This window comes from Pelodiscus sinensis, chromosome 6, assembly GCF_049634645.1.
Source record: "Pelodiscus sinensis isolate JC-2024 chromosome 6, ASM4963464v1, whole genome shotgun sequence".
Lineage (NCBI taxonomy): Eukaryota > Metazoa > Chordata > Testudines > Trionychidae > Pelodiscus > Pelodiscus sinensis.
Window position 1 is genome coordinate 15252688 of NC_134716.1, and position 26026 is coordinate 15278713.

Consider the following 26026-nt stretch of genomic DNA (forward strand, 5'->3'; position numbering starts at 1 on the left):
TCTTGTCTTCTTATGTTATGTTCTTATGTTCTAACATTTTGGTGTGAAAGTTATTTCTTACTAACAGATATTTGGTGCCTGCCCACGCCGTGTGACTTTGGATAATGTTCCTGTGGACCACCAAAAAAGTCACCATGGACCACCAGTTGAGAACCAGAGTCCTACGGGAATGGTCTTGCAGAGATTTTATTTTAAAGGCTATGTCTACACTTGCGGCTTCTTGAGCAAGTAATATGCAAATGAGGCTAAGTGTGGAATATCGCCGAGCCTCATTTGCATACTTAATGAGCCATCTTTTTTCCAGAAGAGGCTCTTGCGCAAGAAGGAGGGTCTACACTGCCCCTTCTTGCACAAGAAAAACCCTCTTGCGCAATGCTGTTCTTCCTCTCAAGTAATAGGTGTAATGGCATTGCGCAAGAGGGTTTTTCTTGCACAAGAAGGGGCAGTGTAGACCCTCCTTCTTGCGCAAGGGCCACCTCTGAAAAAAATGGTGGCTCATTAGGTATGCAAATGAGGCTCCACGATATTCCATGCTTAGCCTCATTTGCATATTACTTGCACCAGAAGCCACGAGTGTAGACATAGCCTTTTTGTTTTACAGATCAGACTAACCTGGCTACCTCTCTGTTACAGTTACCCCAAGGACCAAAAACTTCAAAGGAGTTTGTCCCAAATGTTTAACTGGCACAGGATGGGGAGTCACTACTGAAGAGTGCATACTTTCCAAACTTTAACTCAAAGCCAGGTTCTTTCACTTCAGTCACTTTGCTTAGTACCTTCTGTCCATACCCAGGAAGGGATTTAGGTTTCTTAGTTCCAATACAGTCAACGCTGATCTCACCGTGTCGTCAGTTACAAATTGCACCGCTACAGCGGCACTTGCACACGCACCACTGCGGATACGTGGCTCGGAGCCCTCACGTGCCCCCGGCATCCCAAGCGCCCGCAGCCAGCTCCACGCTCCCCCGCGCCACTTTGCAGGCCCGCGACTCCCACGGGCGGCGGGACACGCAAACTACAGCGGGAGGCTCGGCACCTGCGGCGGCAGCAACAAAACGTTCCCCACAGAAGTCTCCAGCCATTGGCTTAACGGGAACCCGAAGCCCCGCCCCCCGCTACTCCTGCGGCGCCATTGGCTTAAAGGGATCATAGACGCATATGCTCTCGGAGCCCCGCCCCCCCTTTATAAATAGCGCGGACTCCAGAGCGGCCGCCTGGCGCTGCCGCGGGAGGAGGGCGTAGCAGGGGTGGGGCTGTTACTGGCGGCGCTGCCGCCTTTTCCCGTCCGCGCGGCTCTGCGCGCCCAACGGCCAGCCGGCTCCGCGCGCGGGAGTCTCGCTGCGCCGCGCGCTGGCTGCGGGCGGGGGGATGCTGCGCTCCGCGGGTTACTTCAGTGGCTTCCCCTGCCCCTTCGATGGCGCCTCGGGCGGGGGCTGCCCGCGGCCCTGCTGCCAGTTTAGGCACGAGGCGGGGCGGAGCGGGCGGCAGCCGCTGAGCGACGCCCCTGCCATGGGTGAGGACGGGGGCGCTGCCCAAGCTGAGCGGCCTGCGGGGTCGGGGCCCCTCTGAGCCGCCCACTCGGGGACATGGCCCGTGGCCCCCGAGTCTGCGCGGACCCCGCTCCTCCCAGCCCCTCGGGCTGCCCCGCGTCCCGCCTGCCATTGCCCCGGGACCCGCGGGCGGGCAGGGGGCGCCCTTGAGAGGAATGGGCGAGTCTGGCTGCACGTCTGGCCCCTGCCCCGCCTGGGTGGCGGCCCGGGACCCTGGTTCCGCAGGGGACCCGGCAGCTGGGCCCTGGGGAATGGCTCCTCCTGCCCCGGCCTCCGTTGCTGGCTCCTGGCCGCCGCCCCGCTTCCCTGACACGTGTCTGCTAAGTGCAGGTGTTGCCGGATGGACGTGCCGAGAGGCTGTTGACTGCAGCCCGGGGGCAGGGCCCTGCTCCCTTGTAACGCTTGGCCTGTGGGACGCAGAGTTCGCACGGCTGCGTTTCAGTGTCACCCCGGCAGCGTGAGGCTGGGTTTGTAAGTGCTGGGCTCCAGTCTCCCCGCTGTGCTAATGCATCTGTACTGCGCTGTGTCCCTGACTTGGGTCTGCCCGTCCCCTTGGACGTGAGTCTGTGCAGAAGTTGCCCCCTGATCCCGGCAGGGTTCTAGGACCTGGATCCTGAGTGCTTGCTTACCTGTGCCAGACTGATTTGTGGTTGGCCAAAGAGGGTGTGGGCTCAAACCTGAGTCGGAGATTTGGCTTTCCTGTCCTGTAGGCATATTAGTGTCCTCTGGTGGATTCATAAATAGCTTAGTGGTGGTGTTGCATAGCCCCTCTCCTTGCTTCTTACTCAGAATTTTAAATATAACTGCAGTAGCAGTAATAAAAATGTTGATACTATTTAAAAAGTGGAAATTTAAAATAGAATGTAGTTCTCTGCAGTATCTATACTGCAGTGCTTTGGTGAATGAAAGCCAAGGAGTGACTTGCCCAAAATTAAGTGGACTGATTGAGTCTTTCTGGCACTTATTCTTTCATTTCTCTCAGTTTTGATTAGCAACATTGTGAAAACTAAGGTATTATTTCTTAGGGAGATAAGAAAACATCAGGGTTGATTCTGAGCAATGCTTAACCCTGGTAATGCCTAGGGATCTTGGATAGCAATTAATTTAACTGCGTTAATGTAACTGCATCAAATTTTAGTTTTCATGATTATTGGCTAGGCCCCAAGGCAGGACTGGCAGCCAATGCACTCCTGGCCCTACTCCCGGGGAGCCCCCAGCCACCTCATGCTGCTGGCTCTACCGAAAAAGTCAGCTCCTGCCTGCCCCTCTCCCTGTGCTGGTGCTTCTGATACACAGAAGCACATGTAGACATCTGGCTCCATCTGCCCCATCACCCTCTGCACCACTGCTTCAGTATCTGAAGCAGCAGTGTGGGAGTGGGGGAAAACTCCCCATGGACACTTGTTCCTGCCTCCCCACCCCTCTTTGCTGCCTCTGTATCAGAGGCAGCAAAGGGGGGGAGTGGGTGTAGTCAATAGTATTAACTGATAAAATCAAGTTTCAGTTAATTGTGTAGTTGACTACACATTGCATCTCTAATAATGCTCCTTGGCGTAACTGGAAGGTTTGGGTGCTTAGGACTGCCTGAACTAAACTTTAGCCTTGAGCTGTTCTGTGAATAGTAGTCTTTCTGGGAAAGGGGGGACGGGACATGTATTGGAAATATTTGAATCTTTTCTGAAAGTGAGCATTGCTTTCCAGGAGTATGTCAGTGTTTGAAGTGCTTAGTAGAATTTCCTAGGGGGTATGATGTTGGGTTATTTGCCACCATCACTATATTATTAGAATGCCATTCAGTAGTACATGACTAACACCTGTCACGTCTGGTTTGTTTTTACTCTCACTATTGCCTTTCCTGTTAGGGAGCTTTTTACCTCTTGTATGAATTGACATTTTCATACATGTGTGTCAGTTTCTGAGTTTTGTTACACACTACCATTTTTCATGTAACTTGGTGGAGAAGCTGGGCATCCCTGCTGTTAGTACAGTTGTGGGCTAATTTCATTTTAAAGGTATACAGCAAAATTTTATCTTAACCAAAGAGTGCTGTACACGTAGGTTTTAAAAACTAGACTTGAGTTTCAGATTTTAAAAATAACAATGTAATTTTTATTGGGTTTCCTAATTTTCCTTCTGAAATTTACTTCCCTTGCAAAAACTGATGACCTTAATTAGTGCTTACAGATATTAGAAGTGTAGTTGTATGTTGTCAGTTAAACTTTATATGTATACAGTAGGGCTGGCGATTAATGTGCATTAATGCTGGTGATTAACGCTGCCACAGTGTTTCAAAGGGGCAGCGCAGTAGGAGCCTGGAATCAGCTGGAGTCCCCAGCTGATTCGGGGCAGTGCTGCCCCTTTGAAATGCTGCCACTGTGCAGTGCTGTCCCTTTGTAGCACTATCCTGGTGTTTCAAAGGGTCAGAGCAACACAGCCTGGGATCCCATGGCGCTGCTCCTTTAAAATGCAGGATGGTGTTTCCAAGGGGCAGCTCTGCATGGAGCCAGGGTCAGCTGGGGACTCCAGCTAATCCTGGGCTCTGTGCAGCGCTGCCCCGTTGAAATGCTGCTGCTGAGTTTCAAAGGGGTAGTGTGAGCAGAGCCCAGGATCAGGTGGGGACTCCAGCACTGCAGGAACCCGGGATCAGCTGTCCCTTTGAAATGCGGCAGCAGCATTTCAACGGGGCAGCACGTGCGATTACTTTTATTAATAGCAATGAATTTTTTTAATCGCTTGATAGTCCTAGTATACAGTTTAAGCATATAGTCTGTTACTAATTGTTTCCTAAATAATTGTGCTTTTTATTTGATCCTTTGCCGTTTCATCTTTGTAGGGCAATTAACTGTTCTGTGAGAGCCATGAGAGAGACTCATACCACATGCAGTCTTAATTTTGCCTCCATGATGGAAGACTTCACGTCCTATATAGTGTGACTGGATTTCCACGTTTACAGTTGATTTTAATATGAATGGACTTTGTAACTTCTTTCAATCCATGGGAATCCAAGTCTCATGAGTGTTACAAAAGGGGCATAGACTAAGCAACATTTCACCACAGAATCCAGTGGTCGGTAGCACCCAGCAGAGACAGGGAGGAGAGTGAAGGATCAAATCATTTCCTCCCTATCTACTGCTCAGTTGCAGCAGAGCACTCCCATTCCTGAACACACAGCAACACCATTTTAAGCAGCTCTCATGAGCTCAGCACTGAGATTTTAATATATTTTATGCTCCACTGAAATGCAGTTTAAACTAATACAAATACTAAACTTTTTTAACAAGAAAAATGATTGGTATACAACATTGTCCATTAAGTCCATGTTTAAGTGCAGTAGTAATTAGCTGAATAACAAAACTGTTGTTTAAACCGTGAGCCTGTATACTTGTAGAACCTTACGGCAGTCTCTGGTAATAATTTATTACCTAGAAGATCTTTTTCAGCTGAACTGTATGGGGGAGGTGGGGAAATTGTTGTTTAATACAATTTAGTATTAATATCCAATTTAGTATTAGTGAGATCAGTGAATGACATGATTTTCTTCCATAAACAGAGCCAGGTAAAGGTATACAAGAACTGGAAAGAATCAAAAAAGCAATTGAGTCTGTCAAGACTGAAGTTGAAGAAGGGCAGAAGAAACTCTCACAATATAATATTCAAGATGAAATACCTAAAAACTCTTTGATATCTAAAACAAATGATGTTAAAGGAAATTATACTTGTGCAGATGATGATCTGTGTTCTCTTACAAAAAACTGTCTTGTAGCTCCAGTCTCAAAGTACTCAAAAAAAACCTGTCCTTTGGCATCCAGTAAATATGTGATTGACCATAGTTGTCCAACAACTGACCTTGAATACGATCCACTGCTAAATTATTCTGCAGGCCTACTCAGCTCTTCCATAATGAAAGAGGAAAATGATACACACCAATTTAAACAAGTGAAAATGCCTCCTGTTAATTTTCACATAGAGTCTCCGAAAATGTCTCTATGTGGAATTGGGCATAGATCCCCAAAGAAGAGATCAAGAAGCTCTTCACCTATAAAACTTGAAATAAAGCTCCAAGAATCTGATGATGATGATGATGATCTGGTTATTGATGTCCCACCACTGACTGTCACTAAGAAGCCAAGAATAAGTAGGAGCTTAAAAAATTGGAATAGGGAAGTAATGAAACAAAATCTTCAGAATAGTGACATAGCAGAAGATCCTCTTAAGTGTATTGAGAAAAAAGGTGAAGTTACTGTAATTTTGCAAAAGGATGACAAAACAAATGTAAACAGCATTGAGAAATCACTGAAAACTTCACCAAAAACTCAAAATGCACATTTACCCAATGTGAAAATTAATGGTTTGAACTGTTCAGATAACATTAATGAACAAAGAAAATCTTTTATTGTCTCTCAGGAAAATAATTTATCTTCAGTTTCTCCTATTAAGGCACTGATGCAGAAAGAAACTTTGAAGAAAGATGATCCAAAGAGTGAAATATCAGTGAAAATATCTGATGTTGAAGAACTGGATAGTAGTAAATATAAAAACATACCAAGTTGCAAGAGAGGGGCACAGTCTAGTTTGTATTTTGAAAACCGCTCAAAAGACACAACTGTGATAACTACACAGGAGACTTTTAAAACATTGCCGGTAAATAAAGGGGAAAATCAGATTATACAAGAAAATGAAGTGTTGGGAAATGTATTCATCCATTCCAGCTCTCCCTTGAATTTGGATGAGAGAGTTTGTCGTGATGTACGCCTCTTGACTACAAACTGTAGTGGAGAAAATAATAGTAAAACTATGTGTACTACAATTGAAGAAAGTGAAGTAATTGTATTAGATTCTTCTTCAGAAGAAGAGAGAGAGTGTAGTGAAGAGGATACTGAACTTTCTGAATCTGATGACCCGATAGAGGAATGCCGGAGAATTTTCAATGAGTTTGTTGAAAGTGAAGCACGAAAGCAAGAAATTGCTAAGCAGGTGCAGTAAACTTCCTTGTACATTTTTGCACTTTGCTCCTTCATGGGAATTCAGGGAGAAAAGCATTCTGTGTATTTTGTAATATTTTTCACTAGTGTGTTCTCTTTATTAAAAAAAAAAAAAAACACATTTTGGAAAGTGTCCATTAATATTGGGAGCTTAGATTGACACATGGCCAAATATTCAGAATTGTTGAGCATTCTGAACTTCAAGTGACTGAGAGCTTTCTGAGTCCAGAAAACTTAAAGATCATCCCTGAAATGCTTGAATTTGGTATCCAAAATAAGTAGATGCTGTTAGGAAATAGTTTTATCTTTAGAGATGACCAGTTGCAGTGTATGAGAAACCTAGAACATGGTAGTCTTGGTAGATTTTTGGATTAACTATATAATCTTTTTAAATGTTTCACAAATTGGTAATCATATTAAAGAGAGTGACGTGCGAGTTTATGTATTTTGAAAAATCTATTTGTTAAAATTATTTCTATATATGAAATAATGAAAATATACCATTTTTGTTCAGATGTAAAAATAAAGATGAAGTCTTTGTAGCTATCTTGATGAAGATAGATACTTCAGTTGGTGTAACTTTAGATTGGAAATGTTTTGATTCCTTCCATTAGCTGGAATAGTTAAGTTAACTAGTGAATTATAAGATTGAGTCAAAGTTTGGTTTGTATATTCTTTAGCTAATTAAAGAGAGAACCTGTATTGTCTTATGCTTAATTTTAATAGGGTCTTGGAATTCCTGCTGAATTAGATACTTTGGATACAAAGACAGATATGGTTCCTGGGCAGAAGAAAAGAATTGCACACACTGCAAAATTTGATGTGAGTTTTCATCTGGGAATTTGAGAAATATGTCTGCATAATATAAACAACTAGTAAAAATACTAGCTTTTATAACCTCAACCTAAAGTTAATTTCTCTTGAGGCTCATCGTAAATAAAATATGGTAGGCCAAAAGTAAATGGTGCGTTTTAATATACAGTAAAACTCCATTAGTCCGGCATCCAATGATCCGGCACTCCTGATAGTCCGGCACCTCAGGAATCCAGAAGTGTTCAGGCAGCTGGACAAATGGAGCTGCTCTATGTCTGGCTTTCCCGATTCAGCTGCTACTGAAACTGACCAGCGGCTGATTCCGACAAGCCGGGGGCAGAGCAGCTGGGGTGCTGCCCGGTTGGTCCCGTAGCACTGCCCCTTGGGGATGCGGGACCATCCCGGCAGCACCGGCTGCTCTGCTCCAGGTGTCCCCAAGAGAAGCTGGGTGCTGCCGGGTTGGTCCCGCAGCCCTGAGGGGCAGTGCTACGGGACCAACCCGGCAGCACCCCAGCTGCTCTGCCCCCGGCTTTCCCGATTCAGCTGCTGCTGAAACTGACCAGCAGCAGCTGAATCGGGGATGCCAGGGGCAGAGCCGGACTATTGGAAGGGGGGGCTATGAGGAGTCTGGTTGATAATCCAGCCCCCCGGGTCCTAAAGGTGCCGGATTATCGGAAGTTTACTGTAAATGGCTTTTGTACATTTTCTTTAACCTTTCTAAATTAAACTTTAGCCAGCTCCAAGGTTACTGTTGGCTTAACTGTAAGACTGCAACTTCAGATATATGTTTTTGCTTCACTGAGCTCTCAAACAGCAAACATACCACCACACTGAAAATTATGACTGTCAGGAAAAAATTGAAGAAAATATTAAATATAGGGTGCCATTGACGCTAATGTAATTTTGCTTACAACTTGTTCTAATTTAGTACAGGGTGCCCCACTTTGAGCTGGCAGACAAGCCATTCTACCAAATACAGCTAAATGCCGCAAAACTACTTGTTTAACAGCCTTGTTCAAAACTTGCATTACCTGCTTGAGATCCTGCTATTATAGACACTTGTTTTCTTTTTTTTTTGACTTTCATTTGAAGAATTGCATAATTAGTGAGTATAGTCCCACTGAAGGTCATTGGGGCTAGTCACTGTTTATTTAGCATATTCTGAGGCAACATTTGAAAACTCTGCTTAATTGTACTTCACTGAGCTCTGAATTATGACAACCCTCCTTGAGTTGAAAGTGTCTTGATGCATCCTGCATGATCTTTTAAAGTTGCTTTTTAAATGAACAGGATTAATAATGCCTCACATTTATTTTCAGTAGTGGCTTTTCTTTTAATTACAAAACATTAAGAAGTACGTCCCCGCTATATTTGGAATGTTCCTGTTTCTAGAAGCAAGATATGTTAGAACTCGTCAGTTACGGCCTTACAAGTCTCTGAATTTATTCCGCTGCTGCTAACATACCCATTATGAAAAACTGCATTTAGATGTTAGTAATATCAGCCAAAGGAGAAACAATTCCAAACTTTGTTCTTAGTATAAAACATAGAGTACAAATTAGTGTTTGTGGCACAGAATCAACATCTAATCTCTTAAAGGTTTATGTTCTTCAGTAATATGCACTATATAACTAACTTAATTGATATCCTTGTAATCTGATAAAGTTAAGTAAACAGTTAATTATCTTTATCTTCTAAAGATGAAATGTACTGTATTTAACATTTAATCTGATATTTTGCTTGGCATCTGTTATAAATATCCCAGGCCAAATGAGCTGTGTGTCTGTATAAAATATATACTTGTAAGAACTAAATATATACACACCAAATAGGTTCATAGCAAATTCTATAACTTAAAAACTTTTCACAACAAAGGAGTTTGCATATGGATGGTTGTAGACTCAGGCTTTTTTTAGTTGTCTTGTGAGGATTTTGCTAAAATTCATGGTTTTGTTTACTTTCAGACTGTTTTCCCTTCCACCCCAAGCAGAAAGAATTGTATTATGTGCCCCACTATGGAGGGCAGGAGTGACACATCAGCTTTATATTAGTGCACATAAAAATCATATGGTAGATTTGGAGTCAAGGAATTTGTATGGGAGGGGGCTCAGGACTGGGGCAGAAGGTTGGGATATGATGCAAAAGGCTCTGATAGGGCATGTGGGCTTTAGGGTGGGATCAGGGAGGAGGGGCACAGGGCCGTGAAGTAGGGTTGGGGTACAGGAGGATGTTAGGGGTCCAACTGGAGATGCAGGCTATGGAGTTAGGACTGGGTTGAGGGGATTTGGAATGAAAGAGGGTGCTTCAGGGCTACCAGAAGGACAGAAGACTCCCCCATCTCTCGTTGCAACAGCACCTGGTCTAGGAGGCAGCTCTGGAGCAATAGCTACAGGAAAGGCACCTGTTCCCTAGCCCCTGCAGATGCCTGCTGGGGCTGGGTTAGAGCTGAGGGAAGGCCTCCCTGGCAGTGTCAGATCCTAGTGCAGAGGCTGGGACCCTGAGGGCTGGGCTAGGTTGGGGAAGGAGATCAGTCTTCCCTAGTTACAGCAGGCCCCTGATCAGGGTCTGAGTGCTTGCGTAGTGCTATATAGGCAGCTTCACAGCCACTTGGCTTACGAGAAGCTTAGCCTTCAGGTTGAGATGTTGGCCATATGCTATCTACAGGTCTTCATCTGGGAAGGATTGGGAAACTTATGAAAGTCATGACTTTTTGCTTAGGAGGCATGTTGTGTGTCTTTTCCAAAAACTGTCATTTCGTTTGTATTCAGATCTTCTGTAAAATGTTGACTTGAATTTCTAAAGTCCTTTGTTTCAGTCTTGGATATCTTAGAAACTGTTTTATTCTACCTCATTTTTTAAACTGGTGTTTGAAATCAGCTAAGTTACTTTGCAGTTGGTTGGGTGAGTAACACGAGTTTTTTTAAATATATTTATATATTATAAATGCCTGTGGGCTTGAACCTCAGTTGATGTGGAGCTTCACTGTCTTCAGTGGCTTTCTGTTTACTTATGCCATCTGAGAATCTGACCCTCTAGCTTGTCTTGTTGTGGAAAAAATGTCTTTGAGAAGGGATATTGAAGTGATGGCGGAAGCATGTCATCTTGTAAATGTATTTTCCTATGACTGTTAGCTTGTGATTTTGGAAGTGTATATTGACACATGCAATTGGATGAACATTCCATTTTTTTCGTGCTCATTAGGTACAGAACAACAAAGAAATACTTGTGCCTTTTAAAGCTCCTCTTCCACAGCAGGCTTGCCATACCAGAATCCTGCAGGTACAGCAACAGGCAGCACAGATAACAGCTGCTGTTAAAAGTGGACAAGCTTTTGTTGCTGCAACTTCTGGTCAGAAGAAAACTGTACCTGTATTGTCAACTACTCAGATTCAAAACATAGGACCGATGGGTATGACAACTCAATGTACTATATAGGCTTCACAAATTGGGATAAGCCAGGTTTTTAAATAAATTGTAGTCTTCAGATAACTTAAAAATATTTTCAACTTTATTCCAAAAGTGATCATTCTTAAACATTTTGGATGCCTGAATGAATCCTTAATTCAGTTTATTATAGTAAGTATTAGTGTAGTTCCACTGATTGAGTCAACATTTTAATATCAGTTTACATAATGCAATTAATTTTGTATTTGGTTTTGGCTGACATTCTCAATAAAATGTTTTCAGGCAATTTTGTGAGGCAGGAAAGAACTTTGAACAACTAAAATGGTTTCAAGTTGCTGTCATGTATATAGGGTTTCTTTGAAACTCTAAAGCATGGCAATCCCTGTCTTTCTTGGCCTTATGTATTTGCTTTCCTGAAAGCCTTCCTACAGTTCATCGGGTCTCAAACTGCTAGGACCCCAAACTAGGGGTCCTCATTTTAATGGGTTAGAGGTGTTGGGCCCAGGCTCAAGTCCAAACCCCAACAGACAGGGCTGATGCCAAAGCCTAAGGGCTTCCATGATAGCAATAAGGCTTAGGCTCCAGACCCCTTTTCCCAGGTCAGACAGTAATTGTTGTTGTCTGAAGAGGGTTGCAGTGTAATGAAGCTTGTGAACGGCTTTTTTAAAAGAAAGTACCAAAAACTTAACATTTAGACTTTTCTATTCTCATGTTAACATTAAAACTGTCATGGCACTATACTAAGTTTAAAAGTCTCCTTTTTTTTATTAAGTCTGACTTTCAAAAGGAGTACTCTCTGCCAGTTCTTGTGCTGCAAAAATATTTGTTTGTTCAAAGCCGTTGCTATGTGAAAAATCCATTTAACAGTGAATACAGGATTTCCCTTCGTGGTATATCTAGACTACATGTTTTTTTGGAAAAACTGCCTTTTTTTTTTTTTTTTTTTTTTTTTTTTTTTTGAAAACTTCTCCTACATCTGCACTGCAGTCCCATTCTTTTGAACTTAAATCAAAAGAATGCAGGTTTTATTCGACATTGGTAAACCTCAAATTATGAGGAAGAACGCCTTTTTCGGAAGATCTGTGTCCACGCATGCCTTTTTTTAAAAAAAAAATTGTATTTATTTTTTTTAATTTTGAAAGAACAGGGATATTTTTCGAAAGAAGCAATTGAAAAAAGCACAGGTGCCCTGGTGGCCATTCTGTGAGTAGCAATCAGGGCTTTCTCTGAGAGAGCGTCCATTCAGACTGGCTACTCCTTTCGAAAAAGCAGATTGCTTTTTTCGATCCGGTTTTGAGATGTGGACGCTCTTTCAAAAGAAGCTTTTTCTGAAGATCTCTTCTGAAAAAGCTTCTTTTGAAAGAAGCTTGCTGTTGAGATGGATCTCAAGAGTATAATTAGTGTTTCTCAGCTGTCTTTTCATTTTCTTTTCTATTCCCTTCATCAGTATGGTAGAAATTAGTGTCAAGAGGATCTATTTAGCCTAATAGCTATAATCCATATGTTATGTTGTAGGCTTGCAGCCTATTTCTAAACTGTGGTGATTTACTTGTGGTTTGTTTCCACATTTTGGAAATTAGGTTTTATTTACATACCTCAAAAGCTTGTTCTGGTCTTATGCTAGGAAAACACTTTTAGAACTCAAAGTTTTGTATACGTTTACTTGTATAAGTATCTTATTTACCATCCTGCAACTTATCACTGTAATGTGAGTTCCTTCCACATAAAGTAGATTAGCAAAAGTGAAGACTTTGGTGTGCCTTTGAGTCTGCAGCTAGTCTCCTAAATTTTTAGCTAACTTTGAATTTGGTAAACAATGTAAAATTGTAACCAGTTTGTAACACAATTGGGATTGAGCAACAAAATTTTATGTATTAAAAGACATAATTTACCTTCTGTTATTTCAGTATGTTTAAATTTGCTTGATGTTCAACCTGTTGCAACCAGCAGTGGTCAACTGAATGTATTCCTTCAAGGAAATGCTGCTACAGTGATGCCATGCCGACCTTCTAATATTTCAGTAAAAAGGATTTCTCCTATGCCTATTAAGGTACTGTAGTAGTAGTAAAATGTACATGCACATGTGCCCAAATTCTGCAGTTATCAACTCCTCTTGTTTACGTATGGAGGCTTGCTTGCTATGAACTGCAGAAAATGCAAGTATTAAATGTTAACTTTTTTCTCCATATTTCATAATCACCTTCTATAGGAAGTACTGATTTAAAGTTGATTTGATAATACTAACACTTGGTGGTCTGTGTGGTTACAAGTGACTACATTTGAACAGTAATGGTATACTACCAGGGATGTAAAGTCCTGGGTAATCAGTTAACCTAGTGTTTAACCAGTTAACTGATTAAGTGATGGTTCCTGAGGAGGGTGGCATTGCCCGCGCATGGCTCCCAACCCCCATGTGGGATAAAGCAGCCCTTCGCTCATGTTGGGCTGTGGTTGGGGGTCTGCTCCACCTACTGGTTAACAAGCATCTGGCAAGCATCAACAACTAAGAGTGATGCTTGCCGGGTAACTGGTTAACTGTTTACCTGATCACATTCCTAGTAGCAGAATTCTCCTGCCTCTTCATCCTTCTGCTGAGAAGTCGCAGATGTTGGATTGATTTCTCATAGGAATAGGTAGCATTGATTTGGTGTCTGGGTGTTAAATGTTTTACTTAAATGAAATACATCATATCCTGAACAGAGGTAGTCAGACAGCATGTAGGCAATTCATTCAGTAATCTCAGCCAAATCATCAGTAATAGGGTTTAGGGTTCAACTCTGCCCTAAGAATGTACTAGTTAGAGATTAAGGCAGAGAACGATATATTCTGATGGCAATTGCTCTTCCAAAAATACAGGCAGTCCCCGGGTTACGTACAAGATAGGGACTGTAGGTTTGTTCTTAAGTTGAATCTGTATGTAAGTCGGAACTGGCGTCCAGATTCAGCCGCTGCTGAAACTGATCAGTTTCAACAGTGGCTGAATCTGGACGCCAGTTCTGACTTACATACAGATTCAACTTAAGAACCCCAGGCATCCCCAAGTCAGCTGCTGCTGAAACTGATCAGCGGCTGATTCCAGGAAGCCTGGGGCAGGGGCTTCCTGTAGTCAGCCACTGGTCATTTTCAGCAGCTGCTGACTAGGGGACACCTGGGGCAGAGCAGCTGGGGTGCTGCTGGGTTGGTCCAGTGGCACCCAGAGCGGCGCTACGGGACCAACCAGCAGCGCCCCAGCTGCTGTACCACAGGCGTCCGGAGCAAAGCCGCGGAGCACAGGGGCAGCGGGACAGCTGCCCTCGGGCTCCGTGGCTTTGCTCTGCTTTGCTCCCCGTCCCCCTGGTCTGCAGACCAGGGGGACGGGGAGCAAAGTGGCAGAACACGCGGGCAGCGGGACAGCCCAGACGCGCCGTGGCTATCCTGCTGCCCTCGGGCTCCGCGGCTTTGCTCTGCTCCCCGTCCCTCAGGTCTGCAGACCAGGGGGAGGGGAAGCAGAGCAGAGCGGCAGAACGCGCGGCCAGCTGACAGCCCAGACGGATCTGGGCTGTCAGCTGGCCGCGTGCTCCGCTCTGCTCCCCCCCCCTGCAGATCAGGGGGAGGGGGAGCAGAGCGGAGCACAGCAGAGCGGCGGAACGCGCGGCCAGCTGACAGCCCAGACGCGTCTGGGCTGTCAGCTGGCCGCGCGTTCCGCTGCCGCTTTGCTTCCTCTCCCTGGTCTGCTCGAGACCAGGGAGAGGAAGTGCCCCGTTCGTAACTGCGGATCCGACATAAGTCGGATCCGCGTAACTCGGGGACTGCCTGTACTGTCAACTAACAATAATGCAGCATTTTTTCCAGGACTTAATGTTGCTTGCACACTAAATTTAAGCTGTAATATTACCATCTCACTCCCTATGGTAGAGCTTCATATAATGGCAGTGTTACTGTGTTCAATGGCTGACTTAGTCTTATTAGGCCAAATGAAACTACTGTAAAATAGTTACTTTATAGCTGTACTAGCTAGAGTTCATAAAGACAAATGCATTTGGAATTATTTGTATATATGGTACCGAGACAGAACTTGGCAGATCTTTGAATTCTAGCAGGTAATGTATGATAGCAGGTTTGTTGGTTTAGGAATATTTTATTTTATACAAGATCTGAAGGGGAGGGCTTCTCTGGTTTTATTCAGTAAAGGATTTTTTTCCCTAGAAAGTAGAAGTTTAAAGGTTTTATAAACTGAGTATGAGTAATCCTACTTGGTTGTAGTGGGTTTGTAGTGGATTTACCACAGCGGAGCTCTGTCATCCTTAGCAATAAAATCATGTGTAAAGTACCATTGATCTTGTTTACTTTCAAAGATTCCTCCAATCTTGATTGGTAGAAGGAATGAAAAATTTTGGGGTACAGTAAAATTCCATTATTGGTGTCCTATTTTAAAGCTCTAAACTTCAGAGGTGTTTTGGTAAAATCTACATGTCCAGCAAACTTCAATCTAATTGAATTACGGTTTTTCTAAAATGTAAACACGGAGTGACCAAATCAGTACAATAGCAGCATAGTAGCTTAGCATGCCACCAAAATAACATTTTTGTAGGCGATTAAACACACTTTTCTAGTAAAACACCTTACTAGATTCCTTCTGAAGTGTTGCTGACATTGATTAAAACTTACATTTTTGAAGGTTTTAAAGACTGAACCCTTCTCTGATGATCTGTCCCAAGTACCAGATTGTTTAGTTCTCAAACAATTGCATTTTTCTAATCTTTGCTACAACTACTCTTCTGGAAGGCATTTTGGGAATACATTCTCTGCAGGCTGACAGTATTAGAGGGTAATGAGTATCCTTATCCTCTTTCTCTTCTACCAATACCACTTACTCCTAGATTTTGGTGACTATCATTTAGGTGCTGATCATCATTCAGGCTACATCTACACTACTGTTTTTTCTGGCAGCAAGTATGCAAATGAGGTGCAGATTAGCATACTATGGTGCCTAATTTGCATAATTTATACATGTTTTTGCACAAAGGGTTTTTGCAGAAAAAAAGTAGTGTGGGCATGATTTTTTGCCCAAAATCTCCGTTGTCTTGCAAGATCCTTATGCCCCAGTAAAGGTGGCTTACCGATGTTGCAGAAAACAGGGTTTTTGCACCAAAAACCCGTGTCCACACTACTTTTTTTCTGCAAAAACTCTGCACAGAAATGGTGTGCATAAATTATGCAATGAGGGGCTGCAGTATGCTAATCTGTGCCTCATTTGCATTCTCACTACTGGCAAAATGGCAGTGTAGATGTAGCCTCAGTATATAAAAGCCATCCATACTGTTGTACAAGACTGACTAAGATTATGTAATTTTTTTGAAGATTGCTTAATAGAGGTCTAGTTTGGATGAAATTTTAAAATACGGCATGTCATATCAACAGACTCATGCTTGACAGATTTTTTTTTTCCTCAACTTATAAAAAAATTAAATCTTTTTATAGCAAGCCTTGAGAAATCTTACATGTAATAAAATCACTCTTTTGTTCTGACAACGTTCATAGATTTTATCAAAATAATTCCTGTATTGTGCTTTCAGTATGTGTTTTGAATGGAAAAAATAGAAGCTGTTGACTTATTAGGTGATAGTGGAGATGATTCATCCTGAAGTTAGCACTGTATCCAATGTAACATTCTAACCCTTCTTTTTGGTTGCTCTTGGTTTTTTCAAACTTTTTTACCTCAAATTTGTATACTTCTTGACTTTTTATAGTTTTGAGTAAAAACTTCTTCATATTATTCAGCTCCTTGCTTTAACATGCAGCTTAATATTGAATGTACTCTCAGGTTTCTAGTCGGAGAAGGCCTTCTGTGGTTCCGGAATCTGGATCTAAAGTTCCACATGACACAAGACAACGATATGTCAACTTTTTTGTTGAAGAATTTTTGAAAGTTTGTAGAACAGTAAATGAAGCTTTTGATAAGGTTTGTATTGGTTATGAAGAGAAGCTTTAAAGATGTATAACACTTGAAAACTTAAGTAAACACCTGTTGCTTGCTATCTGTTGTTGGAGGGGAAAATGTTAAAGAATATTGAGATCTATTAAAATCAACTAGGTGTATAAGCCATTGGGAAATACCTAGTTATTTAGCAGACAAACTACTTGTTTTTTTCTTCCTTACTCCACCCACCTCTGTCATGTTTGTCCAAGTGTACTTTGTTTAAAAAGCTTGGAAGCTTTCATAAAGTAAATCGGTTTTCTTTGAAATATCAACATTACTTCTCTTAAGAGTGGAGGCTCCCTGGAGAAGAAATTAATACCTTAGTACCGTTCAGGTTTGTTAGTCACCTCCTTGACAATAATCCTCCCTCAAAAAGCAGTCACAGTAGTCCAGGTCACTGTTTTCCTTGGAGATGCTATTGTACTGACCATCCCTTCCCAAGTAAATACTTAAATTTACTTTAGAAATGGGCTCACAGGCATCCTGGGCAGCATCTTCAGTGAGAGACAAATTTCTTAATTATTGCAAATTTGAGAGCCTTCTGTGAAGTTTTTCAGTTAGGATCCAAGGTAAATGCCTAAAGTAAATTTCTAATGAAAACATGCAGAACATCTTGATGTTGCTCTTAAAATAACTTGCTATGTTTGCCTGTTTGCTTTCTTCACTTTATTCCTATTACAAGTACTATATACCTCGATGTAGTCTTTCACTGTATGTTTCTAAGATATAATATTTCTTTACTGCGTAAGTGTTTCCCCTTCAGTTTTCCCCCTAGTATTTGTTCTCCCCAGGTATCCTCATTGTTTTCAATCTCTCCTTGTTTCTGTGTTCCATGTTCTTGTAATGTCTTTTCTTTATTCTTAAATTGTTTTATTATTTTTTCCTAATCTTTTTTTCTTAGTTATCCTCCTCAATTTGCCACATTTAAAACCTAAGAGAAAATAGATATTGCCTGTGAGAGAAGATAACAAAATTTTGTTCCTAAGTGTTCTACAAAACAAAGTTAGGTTCACTGCAGCAAGTTCCATATACAACTTCTTGTCTCCTTTCCTCTTCAAATTGCTTGATGTCCTTTAACTTCTCCTACTACACCTTAACAGGAGGAAAACTGGGGAAATTTAAAAATGTTATGGCAGCTATGGACTTCCGGGATGACTTGTGGTATTGCTTTTATCTGCGTCCAAGAGTCATGGCACTATATTGCCGTGAAATTGGACATGCAAAATCTACCAGGAAATAATACAATAAATACATAATATTAAAGTAGTGAAATGAGGCAAATCAGACTTCACTGCTTAGGACTTGAAAAAACGGGAGTAGGAATAATATCCACCTTCCAAAGGAAACCTTGATTATTGTTTTCCTTCAATGTAATAAAATCTTCAGATTTTAATGTTGCACTGTTTCACTGATTTGTATAATGTTACTCTCTTGTCTTGCAAAAAAATTGAATGATAAGATTATAGTAATCCAATTTAGATACAGTTTGATTGAAATTACTTTATTTTCACTCAGTTATGTTCACTTTCAAGGACCTGACTTAACTTTCTAGTTCCTGTAATGGAGATTTTTCTGAATATTCCAAATATGTATACAATTTATTAAAATATCATATGATTAATATAACATTTAAGTGTCTAGGTCACTGCAGCATGGAAATATCTTCAGTTCTGACTGCAAAACCTTTCACTCTGAATAACAACTCTTTGCAAAAATTACAATAAAGCTATGTGTCTTTAAATTTGGTCTTTTTAAAATGTAGGCATTGGTAGAAGAAAAAGCAATTTATGATCGTTGTGGCAGTAAAAATATGTATCTGAACATAGCTGTGAACACCCTTAAAAAGCTGAGGGATCAAGGCAGCCTTTCTCCAAATGGTAAGAAATTCTGTAGGGGAATGGGGAGGGAGAAAAGTGGTGATGTCTGACAAAGATAAAGATAATTCTATTTTCCTCGATGGTTTTGTTTAAATTATGTTGGTATAACATGCTTCTGAAAAGCTTCCAATGAAATAGTGTTTAAATTCTTTTAAAAATTTTCACTTTAACTGCCAGAGGAAGTCTGAAATTTGGAAGATGCCTTTAAATATAACTTCAGTGTTTTTCTGTATTTAGGGCAGTCTTCTGGGAACAGATGTACTAATGCAACTGGATCTAGAAAATCGGACGAGAAGAATGGTAAAACAGACTGATAGTTCTTACCTAAAATGTGTGACCTCCCCCCTGCCCATTATATAAAAACTAGAGCAACTTACTCCAACATGGAAAAAATTGCATTCCTAGTTTGCTAATCCTGTTCCTATTTTATATCGGCTCCATGTACCACTCATGGCCAAAGTACTAACAACTCAGAACAGAACTAGTGCTATTTTTCAAATCATTGATATATTTAATTTCATTGAGACAAGGAAAGAATTTAATATCTATCTGATGCAAGAATGTTTTTCAGAGTTCTGGTTTTGCAACTTTTTATTAGTGTTAGTTACGTTGAACAAGTTACGTCTTCATATCTTACTTTAGGGGTTTGGTTTTTGCTGATTTTTGGTTGTTAGAGACATAACAGGTGTGTAATTTGAGTGTGATCAGGTAAACTGAAATGGTTCAGCATAGCTGAAGCAAAACCTTACATGTGCATCTAAGATGTCCAGATGGGTTTGTTTTGAAATCCATCATGTAACGTGCCCTAACCTGTCTTTAAATGCTATTAGGTTTTACAGGAGTTGTTCTCTACAGAATTCTAAAAGACTATGTTCTGACTGAAGAACAAATGCATGAGAATGGCTACCCACAACCAAATCCTGACAAACCTGGCAGTGCTATATTAGGCAATGGCATTACGAAAACAGCTGTATCTGATGGTAAGTAAATGAGACCAGAATTTGTAGCGATAGTCATAGTAGTTGATAAAAGTTCCTAACTGTCAGGGTAGTCAAACACTAAAATATCTCCAGAGATGGAGATTCCACAACCCCCCTGGGCAATTGATTCAAGAGTAGGGTAAGTAGATGTCTATCAGGGATGGTCTAAACAGTATTTGGTCCTGCCATGAGGGCAAGGGACTGGACTCGACCTCTCAAGGTCCCTTCCAGTCCTAGTATTCTATGATTCTATGTTAGGATTTTTTAAAATAGTTTTCTCTTAACTTTCTTTGGATATTTGTTTTATATATTGCATTGAAAGTTTGTAATGTTATGTAACTACTTGGGCCCCAATGGGTGGAAACAGATACAAATTATCAAATAATTCCTTTAACTTCAGAAAAACTACCCATCAGCAAAATTTTTGCCCAGAAATACATATTATATCTGCAGTAAAACCAAAAAAAGTTTGAGTAGTTGGATGAATAAAATATGACACCCCAAAATGTAACTTGTGAGGTTTTTTTAGACAAGTTTTTTTTACAGAGATGCATATATCAGAATTATGCTTCAGGAATTCATATTTGTGATGAAATGCTTTGTCATATAGCTTGACCATAGCTGGAAAGCTTGCCATAAAAATGTTTACTTAGCTAGGGAAATAGATACAATGCATATCTCTTACTCTGATGATTGAAAAGGAAGATCTTGTGTTTGTTTCACTTGTCCAGAGTGAATAACCTTTTTAATGGGTGAATAGAACTTTTTCAGGGCTGGATTTTAATTAGTCATTAAATTCTCTTACTACTTCAAGCATCCAAGAGAGTATGTTGTAGATGTGGAGAAATATACACTGTTACTACTTCAGGAAAGCACATTCGTAAAGAAGAATGCAATTACCATTCTGGCAGAGTACTAAGACAAAAAGGTGGGTATAGCTATTGGTATTACTCGATGTAAGCCCCTATCAAAATCATTGAACAATCAAAAGTTCCTTCTTAATGTTTCATATTGCCTTCTTGTTTCAAACCTCAGGCTATGTCTACACTCGCGGCTTCTTCCGCGAGTAATATGCAAATGAGGCTAAGCGAGGAGGATCGCCGAGCCTCATTTACATACCTAATGAGCCACCATTTTTTTTCAGAAGAGGCTCTTTGCGCAAGAAGGAGCATCTACACTGCCCCTTCTTGCGCAAGAAAAACCCTCTTGCGCAATGCCGTTACACCTATTACTTTTCAGGAAGAATGGCATTGCACAAGAGGGTTTTTCTTGTGCAAGAAGGGGTAGTGTAGATGCTCCTTGCGCAAGAGCCTCTTCTGAAAACAATGGTGGCTCATTAGGTATGCAAATAAGGCTCGGCGATATTCCACGCTTAGCTTCATTTGCATATTACTCACGCAAGAAGCCGTGAGTGTAGACCTAGCCTCAATGTGTTTGGCTTCGGATGCAGATAAAACTAGAAATGTCTGCTGTTTCCTAGGATTGTGGATACTTGGCAACATATCAGATTTGCATGTAGAAGAAGTCTAGATTCTGGTGATCCAAGTAAGGATAAATTAAAACATTTCCCATTCTTGGCGGAATTTTGTTAGGGAGAGCTGGAAGTGATACCTTTTATTTAAATAGTTTTAATAATGTCAGTTCTGAAAAATACTTTCGATTTCTTCTGAGGTTTTAACATCCCATTGTCTGTATCAGGCATTTGAATTCAGAAGGGAGAAAACTCTGGAGACAGGGAAGTGTATTTTCTTTGCTTCATGAAATTCTGTTCAGGCTGAGCAGAGAAGCTTTCTTTTAGTCACTTCAGTTATGGGACTGTTCCTTCCCATACCAGCATATTGCCCCAATGGTTCATCCTTTTCCCTCCATCACGAGGCACTGTGTGAAGAAAAGCCTTCCATTTCTTCCTGATAGAAGTAGGATCTCCTTGCCCCCAAGGGCCACGTCTGAGTTACAGCAAGTGTCACATTTCTGTTGTATTCTGCTGCCAGTTAATATAAATATGCCTGTAGCTCAATCCGTACTGCAGGATTCAAAGTAACAAATGATGCAGGGAGAGGAAGGGGCTTATTAGAGCAGCGCAGGTTATCATTTGTGTTTAATTTTTCATTTTAAAGATGGCAATTAACAAAAAAATACAAAAGCCGTATGTTGCAGTATCAAGCATTCAAAAGTTAGGAGCTGCCCCTATTTGGAGTTGGTAACACATACTTTTAAGGGGATAGAAATAAGGCTTCACAAGCAACCTAAGTTTTGGCAGTTTTTAATGTCTTGAGTCACCGTCTAGAAAGTTTACTTAATGTACGTCTTTGTATGTAATACATAGCTTAGGTAGGTGTGGGCAAACATTTTGGCCTGAGGGCCACATTGGGTAGGGAAGCTGTTTGCAGGGTTAGATAGGAAAGACTGGGCCTCCTCAAACAACCAGGAGTGGCCCAGCCCCCCTGTCTTCTATTCAATCCCTCCTGCTTCTCACTGCCCTCAACCTTGGGGCTTGCAGTATGGTGACTGTGCTGCCCAGGCACTGAGGGATCTGAGACTGTAGAGAAGTAGGAGCAGAAGGGGAGGGCTAGGGGCTAGCCACCTGTGCTTGCCACACTGCTCAGGAGTTGGTCTGGATCTTCCCAAGAAGGCTGTTCCTTCCCTGCTCCCTGGCAGGAGCCCAAGGACCTGAACAAAAGTTCCAATGGACCATATGTGGCCCACGGGCCATAGCATCTAAACTAGAGATTTACCAAATTCTTATTCACAGCCCAAGAATGAACCTGGGAAGTGTACATGAATTGTGAAAAAAGGGGTGAACTTCTGGCATAGTTAACTTCATTTTACTAAAGAAATTCTACATTCACTCAAGTAGAAAAAGAAATCAAAATATTACTTTATCCTTTTTGTTGTGACATGGAAACATGAGCTGCTTATTCCAAATAAGTAGGATTGTTTCAGCGGGTTTTTTAAAAAATTTTCCTTTAATATTTTTATGGCAGTTCCTGGTGGTTTAGAAACACGGTATAGCTGTTGTGAAGGAGTAGTTGGGTCTCCTGGATGCCAAGTTGCAAAGGTAGGAACCTGTTAGCATGGCTTAAACTTTTCACAGTGTGAATTGCATCTTGAGACATTATCTCAAGAACCCACATCCCTTTCTACTCCTGGTAGGACTGGATGCTTAAGATCACAAAATAACTCTGTTGCTATTTTCATGGAAGTGTAATAGGGAAGAAGTAAATGTAGTTTTTCAGCTGTTACTAATATAATATAATAGCATTGTTTTTCCAAAAAGAATCATTTGTAATCTTTTTCTTTTCTTTCTTTTCATTCACTTCTCTCTTCAGGAAAAAGAGCCAATGCTTTGGACTAGCTATGGCCTGCCACTTGTCATAGACTATAGTTTATGAACTACTCTTTACAGAAACTTAGGTTCTTCTTTGAGTGGTCCCTGTGTGTGCTTCACTCTGGGAGCTGGTGCATCCTCACACCGGCAACTGGAGACTTTTTCCAGCAGTTTCTGCTGCACCTCACAGGCACCCCAGCGCCCTCTAGTGCCATTGGGATCCTGAGGCGCCTGCACGGCATGGCTCCTCAATTCCTTCTCCACTGTCCTCGGCAGCAGACGGAGGCTCTGAGTTCTACTTCTTTTTGTAAAAAATAGACAAATTCCCAGTTTAATTCCCTAGTTTCTTCAGAATCCAAGTTCTTTAGTACCCTTCTCTTTACCCAGTTGGGCAAAACAACAAAAAATGTTTCTCCGTTGCGGCTTGCTGCTTTTCCCCTGGGCGCCTCGTGCTCGGCTCCCCTGGCTTCAAATGATGTGAGACATGCCACAATGTGATGCCTGTTTCAAAGTGTATCAAGTGCTTGGGAGAGGCTCATCTGACCCAAAAGTGCTCCCACTGTCTGAAACTCACCACAAGAGCGCGGCGTGATAGAGCCAATAGACTTAAAATGCTGCTCTATGAGAAGTCCCTGCGACCATCTACTGAGGACTCTCCGGCAGCTCCACAACTGACTTCACAGAATAAGGGTATGAATAAGAATCATCCCTCTGCCCTTCCCAGCCATACAACCTCTAAACCGAGCCTTTCCCCAACTCCCTCGCTACCCTTGGCACCGACAGCCGCATGGGTCAGCACTGGAGACAGATCGGGAACTTCTGGCATGATGGCGCGCAAATCGGGGCTGACTCATAAGAGCGCCCACTTGGAGCCGAAACAAATGGCGACGGCACCACAGACTACAGCACCGGAGACACCAGACACACTGTTGATGCCCACGAACCACGGTGTGGATTGAACAGCACCAAGGCACCATAGTAAAACAGCTTCGAGGCCGTCACTGAAAAGACCCCGCACCGACTTTCCACTGCCAGATCAATCGGCACCGGAACCGACTACTGTGCTGCACTCGCTGCCGGCACCTACAGTTTCCATGGCACCGAGGTCGCTGCCGGCAACATCCAGGCCACACCACTCCACACGGAGGTAGGGCCGTAGTCGGTACTGATTGCCACCGCGGCATTTTACTCCTGCGGCACCGGTCTCTTCCGCTAGGTCCGCACAGTCCTGACGATCACCTGCACTTTCTCATTCATCGAGCGAAACAGGCACTGGGTCTAGGAGCAGATTTTCTTCTCAGCGCTCCAGCCCGGCACCTAGACCATCATCCTGGCAACCTACCACGGTGCAATATACATATCCCTTCACCACCATGGTATGCAGAGCAGTGTGCCTACCCACCACCACCATATGCCACTCAATGGCAGCCGTGGGAACCGCAGCCAAAGAAGGTCCACCGTCATGCTTCTTCCGCAGTGTCTTGCCCTCCTCCTGCTTCACCATCCAACACTGCTCCTGCTACTGAGCTGCCCTTTCCAGCTCATTCAGACATACAGGACTCCCTTTCTGAAGGGGAAGATAGATCCCCACTCCATAACTCTTCATCATTCCCAGACAATGCTGTCACGTCTGAAACCCCACAACTGGGTGATGTTAAAAAGTTTCAGGAGTTGTTCAAGAGTGGCCCTGGCACAGCAACGAGACCTTCAGGAAGTCCAAGTAAAGCATTACCAACTTCTGCATACACTGCAACCTCCAACTGCCTCTCGGATAGCAGTCCCTATGGATGAGGCTATTATGGACCCTTCTGATGTCACCTGGCAAACTCCAGCTTCTATTGCAAGAAGTAAAAGGGTCGACTGCAAATATTTTGTCGCTCCCAAAGATTCAGATTTTCTTTTTACTCACCCCCCTCCAAACTCACTAGTGGTGGACTCTGCTCGCCTCAAAGGAAAACAGCAGAACTTTAAAAATACCCCACAGGACACAGACCACAAAAGGGTTGACATTATGGGTCGTAAGATTTACACCTCTGTTACCTTGCTCCTTAGAGCATCAAACTACACTGCGATGCTCGCAAACTACTATCATGTTAACTATTCCAAGCTGCAGGACCGTCTCCAATTCTTACCAGAGCAACAACGGCCGGCCCTCTTGAATATCATGCACAAGGGCCATAATGTTTCTCATACTGCTTTGCAATCCGCCATGGATATAGTGGACACAGCGGCAGCGTCTGCCATAGTCTTATGCAGGTTCTCATGGCTACAGGCATCCGGCATTCCAAGGGATCTTCAACATAAGGTAGAAGACCTACCCTTTGATAAGATCAGCTTATTCTCGGCCAAAATGGATGAGAGATTACATTCCATGAAAGACTCCCGTACTGCCCTCAGAACTGTAGGAATGTACACTCCCCCCTTCAAGAGGACCAGATACCAACCATACCAATGCCCTAGAGAACCCTTTAGGCAACAGACAAGACAGGATTTCCGTCAGACACAAAGACTATTGCGCCGTAGGCGTCAACACCAGCAGCAGCAGCGTTCAGCTACCCACCAGCCGGTGACGACCAAACAAATTTGAAGTTCACATCGAGGGCCAGAAAGCCACTCCCACACGACCAAAACCGATACTCTTCAGTTTCACCACACTCTCTGGACCTTCTACCACCAATGATTCCTCATTACATCAGACTCATGGGTCCTGGAATGATCCAATACGGCTGTTATCCCATTCACTTGCCTGCCTGCCACCCACCCACCCCCTGTCCCCATCCCTATCCCTCTTCAGGGCCCCATCTCACAAAACCCTCCTCAACCAAGAGGTGTCACATCTTCTACAACTGGGTGCCATAGAACCAGTGCCACCAGAGTTCCACGGTCGGGGATTCTACTCAACCTACTTCCTAACCCAGAAAAAGAACAGAGGATGGTGACCCATTTTGGATCTAAGATGATTCAACAAATATATCGCCTACCAATGTTTCAAGATGGTTACCTTAGTGATAATAATCCCAGCACTCGACCAAGGCGATTGGCTTTTGGCTCTCGACTTGCAGGATGCCTATTTTCATATTCTGGTCCATCCTGCACACAGACGCTTCCTACGTTTCACAGCGGGCACCCAAC

The 26026-nt window shown here is 42.5% G+C and overlaps 1 protein-coding gene across 3 annotated transcripts in view; it reads left to right on the plus strand.

Annotated features, from left to right (window-relative positions):
* Positions 1–1252: 1252 nt before the first annotated feature.
* LOC102459008 (RNA exonuclease 1 homolog) overlaps positions 1253–26026 on the plus strand; it is a 37845-nt gene continuing 13071 nt past the window's right edge. For all 3 annotated transcript variants that reach the window (XM_075931458.1, XM_075931460.1, XM_075931459.1), the window contains exons 1-11: positions 1253–1513; positions 5101–6524; positions 7259–7354; positions 10547–10754; positions 12658–12800; positions 16554–16691; positions 18472–18586; positions 18824–18886; positions 19417–19566; positions 20381–20494; positions 22551–22624. In XM_075931458.1, coding sequence (XP_075787573.1) covers positions 1369–1513; positions 5101–6524; positions 7259–7354; positions 10547–10754; positions 12658–12800; positions 16554–16691; positions 18472–18586; positions 18824–18886; positions 19417–19566; positions 20381–20494; positions 22551–22624 — 2670 coding nt within the window. In that variant the 5' untranslated portion in view covers positions 1253–1368. The remainder of the gene's footprint in view (positions 1514–5100; positions 6525–7258; positions 7355–10546; positions 10755–12657; positions 12801–16553; positions 16692–18471; positions 18587–18823; positions 18887–19416; positions 19567–20380; positions 20495–22550; positions 22625–26026) is intronic.